Source organism: Sinocyclocheilus rhinocerous, unplaced genomic scaffold (genome assembly GCF_001515625.1).
Source record: "Sinocyclocheilus rhinocerous isolate Xijiao unplaced genomic scaffold, SAMN03320098_v1.1 scaffold4259, whole genome shotgun sequence".
NCBI classification, from domain to species: domain Eukaryota; kingdom Metazoa; phylum Chordata; class Actinopteri; order Cypriniformes; family Cyprinidae; genus Sinocyclocheilus; species Sinocyclocheilus rhinocerous.
The window spans coordinates 101,840-112,267 of NW_015658991.1; the positions used below are offsets into that span (position 1 = coordinate 101,840).

The 10,428-nt window shown below is 39.1% G+C and overlaps 2 protein-coding genes across 5 annotated transcripts in view; both read right to left on the reverse strand.

Moving 5' to 3' along the window:
* The window catches only part of mvb12a (multivesicular body subunit 12A), an 8,208-nt gene extending 5,515 nt beyond the window's left edge, over positions 1-2,693 (reverse strand). Inside the window, exons 1-5 of one of the 2 annotated variants that reach the window (XM_016531608.1) lie at positions 2,574-2,693; positions 1,740-1,835; positions 1,565-1,648; positions 1,294-1,393; positions 1,055-1,184 (exon numbers count right to left, since the gene is read on the reverse strand). In XM_016531608.1, the coding sequence (XP_016387094.1) occupies positions 1,055-1,184; positions 1,294-1,393; positions 1,565-1,648; positions 1,740-1,835 (410 nt within the window). In that variant the 5' untranslated portion in view covers positions 2,574-2,693. Of the gene's footprint in view, positions 1-1,054; positions 1,185-1,293; positions 1,394-1,564; positions 1,649-1,739; positions 1,890-2,573 lie in introns of both variants that reach the window. The other variant, XM_016531607.1, reaches the window with a different exon arrangement.
* olfm2b (olfactomedin 2b) overlaps positions 2,322-10,428 on the reverse strand; it is a 10,922-nt gene continuing 2,815 nt past the window's right edge. The window contains exons 2-9 of one of the 3 annotated variants that reach the window (XR_001637891.1): positions 9,282-9,425; positions 9,046-9,201; positions 7,399-7,618; positions 6,561-6,667; positions 5,478-5,592; positions 3,600-4,291; positions 2,672-2,673; positions 2,322-2,339 (exon numbers count right to left, since the gene is read on the reverse strand). Coding sequence is in view for 2 of the 3 variants with exons in the window: in XM_016531604.1 (XP_016387090.1) it covers positions 3,720-4,291; positions 5,478-5,592; positions 6,561-6,667; positions 7,399-7,618; positions 9,046-9,201; positions 9,282-9,425 (1,314 nt within the window). In the remaining variant the exon portion in view is untranslated. Of the gene's footprint in view, positions 2,340-2,671; positions 2,674-3,554; positions 4,292-5,477; positions 5,593-6,560; positions 6,668-7,398; positions 7,619-9,045; positions 9,202-9,281; positions 9,426-10,428 lie in introns of those variants that run through there. The other 2 variants (XM_016531604.1, XM_016531606.1) reach the window with 2 other exon arrangements.

Below are 10,428 nucleotides of genomic sequence, written 5' to 3' on the forward strand. Positions count from 1 at the left end.
CGCAACACCGGTTATGTCACTTGCCCACCGTCGTTTAGATTTTTTATAGTAATAAAAATGATTTAGTTTACTAAAATTAAAACTGAACGTGGCTGCCGAATGACAGTCGCATCACAGATCAGATTTCATTTATCATGTGAGGAGAAGCTGACAAAGAAGAGTGAAGTGAGACAGACAAGACGATGGCAGAAGAGTTTCAAAACGACTTGCAAAAGCGCCCGTTTAAAAAAATATTTTGGATATTGAAAAGCCTGTTGACTTCTGCCATTTATCTAAGGTGATATTTGAAGTTTTTTTAAACATTTGTTTCTTATTTATTTGGTTCCACAGTGTTTGCTGATTTAAATGTATTTAAACTGTATATATATATTTTCATATATATATATATATATATATATATATATGAAAAAAAAAAAAATATATATATATACAGTGGGTACGGAAAGTATTCAGACCCCCTTAAATTTTTCACTACAAGCTATTTAAAACGGAAGGAAAGCAAGGAAAAGAGGGAAAACTACCCCCCCCTCTTTTCCTCACCGTCACAACCCTAAATGATAGCTTACCCATCTATCTCAGAAGGCGCCGTCAATGTGCTGTTGACGTTTTTTTAAGTTATAAGGTCAGGTTTGAACAAATCAAATGAGAAACTAAAGAAAAATTTGAATTTGAGTTATTTATTATTATTTAAAGAATTAAGTATCAATCTTTAAATGTGTTTTGTTCCCATGATTCCCACATACAGTAAATGGCTCAAATCAGTCTGTTGACATGTGTCATCCAGTTGTAAAAGACAGATATTATCTGATTATCAGATATTATGTCTGTTGTGATGCATTCATAATAAATTCATGCTGCTGTTTATGCTTCATTTGTTGTTTGTTCATCTGGATTTAATTTCATATGTATGTACACATGTGCGTTTAGTTTAATTGGGTTGGGGTGCCCTGGAAAAGAAAAAAAAACACTACAAAGGGGTGCCATGCTTTCAAAAAGTTTGTGAACCACTGGAATAGAGCATGTGATTCTAGAGCAGGCATGTGGCGTCTCTCACCCCAGGCAGGTGTACTGCTGCACCATGCTCTTATTCTTGACTGTCAGTTTGAGATCTAGAACAGCCGTCGCAACGCTGCCCACAGGAACGATCCGCACACAGATGCGCTTCTTCTTCCCGACAGACGCCTCTGTACAAACACACGCACAGTGATTACACTTCCACAGCGCATCAGGAGAGACAGACAAGCAGATCTGTGGAGGCTCTAAAGGCCCACATCTCTCAATGAACCATCTTACTGGGCTCCAGGAACTCTGGGATGTAGCAGTAACCGTGAGGAATCGTCTCTTTATCCGTAATCACCTGCACATCTGCCACAACCATGCCACCGGACAGATCCTACAGACAGGAATGAGTCTGATGAGCACGATAGTATATGGAGACATCACATGTGTGGTGAGATGGAAGTTTAAACAACAGTGTGTCAGTGTTTTTGTGAGTCATTCGTGCTTTTGTGTTTCACTGAAGAAAGAATGTCATACAGGTTTGGAACCCTTTAATGCATCTTACCTTACTGTAACTCAGGTAGTATCCTGACTTGATTGCAAACCCTCGGATGAAGTTAGCGGAGGCTCCATCTTCAGTCTGAGTGATCTAAACACACACACACAGAGTTATTGACATGGTCTGAACTCCAGAGGCAGATGAGCATGTGACCGCAGGTGTGTGTGGTTGTATTGTTCACCAGGATGAATTGACCGGGGCAGGTGGAGGCGTTTGATGCCCAGGCCACTGCAGTGATGGGCCTGCTGAAGGCGCTAGATGACTCGAACACAGACATCTACAGACAGACAGATCACGAGGATCAGTACTGATGACACACTGCTCACTGTCACAGGAACATCAGCACATATAACATGATTAGACAGACTGATATACACAGTTAGATGTGACCCTGGAGCACAAAACCAGTCATAGGTAGCACAGGTATATTTACAGCAATAGCCAACAATACATTGTATGGGCCAAAAATCATTAGGATATTAAGTAAAGATCATGTTCCTTGAAGATATTTGGTAAGTTTCCTACCATAAATATATCAAAACTCAATTTTTGATTAGTAATATGCATTGCTAAGAACTTCATTTGGACAACTTTAAAGATGATTTTCTCAATATCTAGATTTTTTTGCACCCTCAGATTCCAGATTTTAAAATAGTTGTATCTCAGCCAAATATTGTTCTATCCTAACAAACCATACATCAATGGAAAGATTATTTATTCATCTTTCGGATGATGTTTAAATCTCAGTTTTAAAAAAATTACACTTATGACTGGTTTTGTGCTCCAGGGTCACATAGATAGATAGATATAGATAGATAAGCGGGTAGATAATGATTTATCTAGTGAACTTCTCTCAGTTAATCGCACTGTTAATAGTCATTAAATGATGTGTTTATCAGCTGTTATCATCTCGACGCAGCAGTGTTAGTTTCAAACACACGCTGTAATCAGCATTTACACTTTAACTGATTATAAACGGCTTTAATGAACACGTGAGGCTGAATTCAGTACTTACAGGCTGTTGTTATGAAGTTTTTTCTCGTTTCCAAACACGAAACTGACCTGAACTCACTCACTGCCGAAGTCAGAGAACAGGAAGCAGCGGTAGACTACAACTCCCGTCATGCACCGCGGCGACGTCACAGCGGACCGCGCATGCTCAGTGCGATTTACCTTTTACGGTTCAAAACCAGGAGCCGGTTGCATAAAAGGTTTAGACTAGTCTTATAAGTTAGTCATCTCATTTTTTTCTTTAAGAGTGGTCATAATTTTTAAAATTCAGTTACATAGAAACGTTTGGACTAAGTTGAATCCGACTGTCTTACCATAGAGGCTAAGTTAATGCAACTGGCCCCAAAGAAGACAATTCAGGCATTAAAATAAGCTGAAACAAGTAAAAATCAAGATGTTTTTAATTTTAATTCAACCTCAACGCAACTTTTTTTCTTTTAAGATTATAAAAGTGTGATATCTAGACTCGGAAAAGTCATGTAAATTAATAAAATCCGTTAAATCCATGGGTATTTTAACATGTTTTATGAATCATGCCAAGTAATAAAATATTTTATCTTAATTGTGAATTATTTTTTTTTATATTTCTCTTAAAAAAAGAGAAGTAAATATTGTTGTGGACAACAAATAAGGTTGAAAACTGATCTAAATGAATAATGTGCATAAAAAAGCAGGACTGGACCGAGAGTTTCTCTCATCACTGCCACCTACAAACACAACAAGCCATTACAATATAATAATAAAAAAATAATAGAAAATACAAAATACAAAATTAACATCTAATTCAAAATATTACAAAAAACTACAATAGTACCTCAATCATAACAAAATAACACTGAACAGCAAACAAATGTATAAATGAAAGGTAAAATGAATTATAATTAATATAATAATGAGATGAAATGTAATATTTCTTAATCTGCTGGGGAACATGATCTTTACTTAATATCCTAATGATTTTTGGCATAAAACTACAAATTCGCTACAAATATATACATGCTACTCATGACTGATGTTGCTCTAGGGTCACATATTTGCATATTTCCATATTTTGAGTTCTTTCTTTCTAGCAAATAAGAGGGAAGGGGAGTAGAAGTTGGCATGCGTGGCTCATGCAGGTTCAGGGCGTTTGGGGAACACGTCTCTGGAGTCAGTCGGTGCTGTTTGCGTGGCGTGTCCGGATGAAGTGCAGCAGCGTGATGTCGTACAGCACCTGGTGTCCGTTGTTCCAGGTGTACAGCGCTCTGATGCGCGGGTTGTAGTCCAGCATGGAGATGTGCGAGTACTGGTTGTGGAAGGCGATGTCGGTGTACTCGTACGAGGCCGAGGCCGTGTGGAAGGTGAAGTGCACTTTAGCTCCGGCCAGGTGTGAGTTGGTGACGTAGAGCGAGCCGCAGATGAGGAAGGCCTCGCCGGCGCTGCGCTTGGAGAAGCCCGTGTCCCAGGAGTGCAGCACCTCCAGCGAGTCGGGATGCAGGCGGCTCAGCAGCATGTTCCCGCCGCAGCCGATGCTGGAGTACACGGCCCACAGCCCCGTCTCGTCGGCCATGAGGTCGATGTCGGACGAGCCGCCCCAGGAGTACGGGAAGGTGTTGTTGAACCCGGCCTGAGTGAGCGGACGCTGCTGCAGAACGCCGCCCGACGCCAGATCGTAGCGCACTAGCACGTTACTGTGGTGTTTGTTATAGTACAGAGAGCTGTTATACACCACGTGACCCGTACCTGAGAGACACAAGCACACACACACACGTCACAAAGCACGGAAAATCACTTCTGACAGGTGCAAAGATATAAAAAACATACGTGCAACATTTTATCTCGCAATTCTGATTTTCCCCCCTGAATTCTGAGTTTTAGCCTCACTGACTTTTTTTTCGTAATTCTGAGCTTACATGATGTAGTTGTAATATTATTCATAATTCTGATTTCATATGCTGCGATTCTGATTTTTTTTCTCATAATTCTGAGTTTATATCTCAGAATTCTGACTTTTTCGTAGTTCTGAGTTTTTCAATTTTTGATTTAAATCTCGCAATTCAAATTTTTTTCGTTAATTAGAGTCTATACCTTTGAATTTTTTCTTTTTTCTGAATTTTGGGTTTACATCATGCAGTTGTAATATTTTTCGTAATTCTGAGTTTACATCTCGCAATTCTGACTTTTTTCTTGTAATTCTGAGTTTACGTAACACAATTCTGACTTTTTCTTGTAGTTCTGAGTTTACATCTCAGAATTCTGACTTTATTCTTGTAATTCTGAGTTTACATCTTGCAATTCTGACTTTTTTTCTTGTAATTCTGAGTTTACGTAACACAATTCTGACTTCTTCTTGTAGTTCTGAGTTTAAGTCTCGCAATTCTGACTTTATTCTTGTAATTCTGAGTTTACATCTCGCAATTCTGACTTTTTTCTTGTAATTCTGAGTTTACGTAACACAATTCTGACTTTTTTTTTGTAGTTCTGAGTTTACATCTCAGAATTCTGACTTTATTCTTGTAATACTGAGTTTACGTAACACAATTCTGACTTTTTCTTGGAGTTCTGAGTTTAAATCTCGCAATTCTGACCTTATTCTTGTAATTCTGAGTTTACATCTCACAATTCTGACTTTTTATTCATAATTCTTGTAATTCTGTTTTTTTTTATTTCTGAGTTCACGTGTTGTAGTTTACATGAAAAAAAGTTCAGAATTATGATAAGTCACATTGACCTTTTTCATATTTTTTTTTTCGTAGCGGAAACAAAGTCCCATAAGAAGCAGACAGGAGTTCTTTGGGTTTGAAATGCTGAATCAGTAGTTGTAGTGTTGGAGATGAAGACAGTCAGTGTTTGTTTGTTTGTTGTTAGAGGATCACGTGATTCTCTGAGTGAACATCACTGAAGGTGTTTGATAGAGTCGCATTCACACCTGCCCACGGGTGAGGAAGATGATGGACGATGAAGTTCTGTCCAGTTGCAAAGTCACCGAGAGACTGATACTCCACCAGACGCCTGCCTTTAAAATAACCATCCATCACCCACACCTACGCACGCACACACACACACACACACACACACACACACACACACACACACAGATCAGGATTATTATCATTAACTAAAACTAATACGATTAAACTAAAACAAATTCTTGTTGCTTGAAATAAATTTTAACTGAAATAAAAATTATGAACCAAGTTAGCAAGGCAACATTTCTCATTATCATTTAGTGTATGTACTTAAACAACTAAAACAAATAAACTAAAACTTAAAAACTATATATAGACATATTTTTAAAAAGAATAATATGCCACTATAATTTATGTTTATTATATACTTATATTTTTCATTGCTGTTCTTTTTTAAATTCTAAATTCAAAGGATTTGTTGTGGAGTGGCAAGAACTAAAATACATGTTTATAATTGTTTTGTTTACCGATATTTTACATTATTTCTAAATGTAATAAAATGTGACTTATAAAACGGTGTGACTTTCTTTCTCTCAACAATGCAATTTTGTCAACTTATTTTACAGAAAGTACCGTATAAGCATCACAGCAGTGGTTCTCAACCAGGGAAACTTCAAAATCAGCAAGAGAACTTAAAATGACTTCAGCTAAAACAAGTAAATATCAAGTTCTGTCTTTTGTCTTTGAAGAACCAAGATTCTTGTCGTCTTGGAAAACCTGGATATATGAGGAAGCCTAAAAAAAACTTTAAAAAACCCTGTAATTTCTAGACCTGAAAATTGATGGAAATTAATAAAATCTGTAAACTCCATTGGAATTTTTATAATGATTATACATTTTATTAGTATGCCAACCTCTGTTTATCAGATGGAAATGGTAAGTAAAAATACTTCTAAAAATCCTTACAGTAAATCATGTATAACTGGGAACATCATGGGTTCTTCAAATATTGATGTGATGGGCCTTGGAGTCTAAAAGGTCAAGAAGAGCAGCTGTGTGTGTCTGTGTGTGTGTGTGTGTGTGGGATGAGAGCTCCTGCATACGCGGTTGTCTGTGCTGTCGATCAGACTGTCCATCATCCATGATCCGAAGCGCGAGCCTGAGGATCTGATGGTGAGTGGAGCACTGATGCCCGTCAGCAGGCCACAACCTGACAACACAAAGAGCAGCGTCAGTGCAGTCGAGTGAGTGATAACGCTGCGATGATGACGATGCTGCGATGATGATGGTGGTAATAATGATGATGGCGATGATGCTGCTGGTGATGATGCTGATGCTGATGATGAGGCTGATGATGATGATGCTGATGATGATGGTGCTGATGATGATGGTGCTGATGATGATGCTGATGATGCTGCTGATGATGCTGCTGATGTTGCTGATGATGATGATGATGATAATGCTAATGCTGCTGATGCTGCTGCTGTGGATGATGCTGCTGCTGCTGATGATGATGGTGCTGATGATGCTGCTGATGATGATAATGCTAATGCTGCTGCTGCTGTGGATGATGCTGCTGCTGCTGATGATGCTGCTGATGTTGCTGATGATGATGATGATAATGCTAATGCTGCTGATGCTGCTGCTGTGGATGATGATGCTGGTGCTGATGATGATGGTGCTGATGATGCTGCTGATGATGCTGCTGATGCTGATGCTGATAATGCTAATGCTGCTGATGCTGCTGCTGCTGCTGCTGTAGATGATGCTGCTGCTGATGATGATAATGCTGCTGCTGATGCTGCTGATGTTGCTGATGATGATGATGCTGCTGCTGCTGCTGATGATGCTGCTGCTGATGCTGCTGATGTTGCTGATGATGATGATGCTGCTGCTGCTGCTGATGCTGCTGATGCTGCTGATGCTGTGATAAGTCGGTACCCAGCTGACTGGAGCAGGAGTGCAGGTGCCGCTGCAGGATAAACTCGCGCTGCTGCAGCTGCTGATAATGATGGAGAGTGAAGCGCTCCTGCAGGACGGACAGAGAGTCGTTCAGCCTCTGCATCTCCTCATTCAGAGCCTCCAGCTGCCCCACATCGACCCGCAGACGCCCCACCAGCATCCGCAGGGGGCGACACTGAGACACGCTCCCGCGCAGCTCCTGCAGACACACAAGCACTGACCACATGCCATGTATATACTGTAAACATTTAAAGGGGTCATGGCATGAGAAACCAAATTTCCCTTGATCTTTTGACACAGAAAAGGTCTTTGTACCATTCAAACATTCTGCAAGTTTCATAACTGAAACATCCACCTATAAACAAATCATTTATTTAATCAAGCTCCAAAAATGGCTCGTTTGGATCTGAGGTGCAAGGTGATGTCACCCGGGCACAGTCGTTTGCATAAACACCACCCCCAGAGCAAGACATCGATGAATAGTCTTCTTCTCACCATAGGCCCCGCCAACTGGCGTTCAATCGCTTAACGGCTGAAGCTTGATCACGCTGAATGCGAGTGTCGCGTCACATCGAAAGCAAATAGAAATGACAATCACTACCGCTATCTTGTCTACACTGGATACAGTATACAGATGCACGTTCACTTTCTGACACAGTCCAGCGCTCGAGTCTGTCATCAGGACAAACGCAGTGAAAGAACGTTCGCTTTGATGCGTTTGGATAAAACAGCTAATTCGTGTCTTTGTACAGATATCAGAAGGATCCCAGCGTAAGGAACAAGTGGATAGTTTATTTTTAATGGCATCCAGGATTGTGTCAGAGGATTGTTTGGAGGATTTTGTTTTGTAATTGAGGCACAGTGTCATGGAGAGTCACAAAGAAACATTTGTTGAAAGATGAAGTGGTACTAGATCTGACTGCAGCTGCATCACAAACCGTAAGGAAATGATTTAATTATGCTTTGTCTGGAAATGACCATTTTATTTTGATCATGTTGTCAAAACACTCACAATAGCCAGGGGGCGTTGATACTGTTTCCTAGGCAATGATGTTAGCCAATCATAACAGTGGCCGATTACTGACAAGCCTTAAAGGACCCACCCCTTAAAAACAGCCTGTTTCTGAGAGGGCCAGAATAAGGATTTAAAATAATAATTTTCCACATATTTATTTGTTTTTTTTGTGTGCAAAACCTTTATTAACATTATAAGTAAACCTCAAGGAAAATATTTAAATCATAATAAAAAAATCCATGTCATGACCCCTTTAAGTGAAACTAATAATCTGAATATAAAAATAAATTTCAAAAGTGTGAATTGTAGTCCTTTCTACAATTCAAGTCAAGTCAAGTTCTAAAGTTCTAAGTTCTAAAATATGTTATTGGCTAGAAACTGCCATTAAAAAAAAAGAATCCTAGCCTTCATAAATCTGGGTGAGTGTGTGTGTATAGTGCGAGTGTGTGTGTGTGTGTGTGTGTATAATGCGAGAGTGTGTGAGTGTGTGTGTGTGTGTGTGTGTATGTGTATAGTGCGAGAGTGTGTGAGTGTGTGTGTGAGTGAGTGTGTGTGTGTGTATGTGTATAGTGAGAGAGAGTGGTGTGTGTGTGAGTGAGTGTGTGTGTTACCTGCAGGCTCTTGCTGGTCAGGCTGTGAGGCTCCTCGTGGACTGTGTTCAATCTTCTCTCCAGCGTCTCCAGCAGCGTCTCAGAGTCTCTCAGCTGCTGCAGATCTTGAGTGGTCCGCTGGCTCAGGATCTCCATGTGCTGAGAGATGTTCTGCAGCTGTCACACACACATAGATGATGATGATGATGGTGAGGTGTGTGAGTGTGTGTGGTGCTCTGAAGCTGCGTGACCCTCACCTGATCAGAGATCAGCTGCAGACGAGCGTGTCGAGGATCTCCGCCGCAGGCGCCGTGAGCCGGAGTCATGATGGAGCAGACGCACTTCCCCTGAACAGAGCCGTACACCTGCCAGCCCTCGTCCTCGCCGGGGTACGACACCTGCTGACCACACACACCACACAAACCACACTCAGCTCAACACTGACTCAGTTCAGCGTCATTCTTCACCCACCGTCAACAGGTTTAACCTTCAGGATAAAAGCACCACAGAAGAACATCATCTCCACACATTCACTTCAATAAGAGTTATATGGGAGGAAAAAAATACCTTCTATTAAAGACACTGTTTAAAATCTTAAACTGGCCTTAAACTGGTTTTTTTCTGCTCTCACAGACCGGTCAGACTGGTTTTAGAGGGGTTTGGGGCACATTTCAGATAATCAGACTTGGAGACTATTTTAAACCAGCAATAATCAGCCAACCAGTTAAACTAGTTTAAGGTTGTTTTTTTTTCTGAAGATGAGATGACTTTAGTTTGTGACACTAACAGTGTTATATTAGTATTATATATATATATATATATACTATTATAGTTTTTGTAAAAAAAAAACAGAATTAGATTTTATTTTCTTAGATTTGAATTTTATTTTCTTAGATTTTCTTTTCTTTAATTTTCCCTTTTGATTTTAATTTTAGTATTCCTTTATTTTTTATTATTTAAAAGGGATTTTTTCGTGTGTTTTGTCATATTTTATTCGTTTTTTTAAAATATTTCTATATATTTATTTAATCATTATTTTTGTTTTAGTTTATTTAATTTGAGTTATTTTAGTATTTCTAGTTAAACTTAAAAAATAAGAAATGTTGCTGAAATAAAAATGAGTTTTTTTAGTTTTATTTCAGTTAATGTTCATTTTATTTAAAGTAGTGATTTTTTATGGTTAGTTGTGGTTTTATTAATAATAACAATAAAATAATTTATTAAATTAATCATTTAATTTTAACAATAATAACCATAGGCATTAGTCAGTGTAATAAAATCATATGCCTTTAATTCAGAGATTATATGAGAACCATTTGTAAAAAAATAAAACCACTCGTGTACAAAACACACACTCACAAACACACACACACACACACACACACACATACACACACACACACA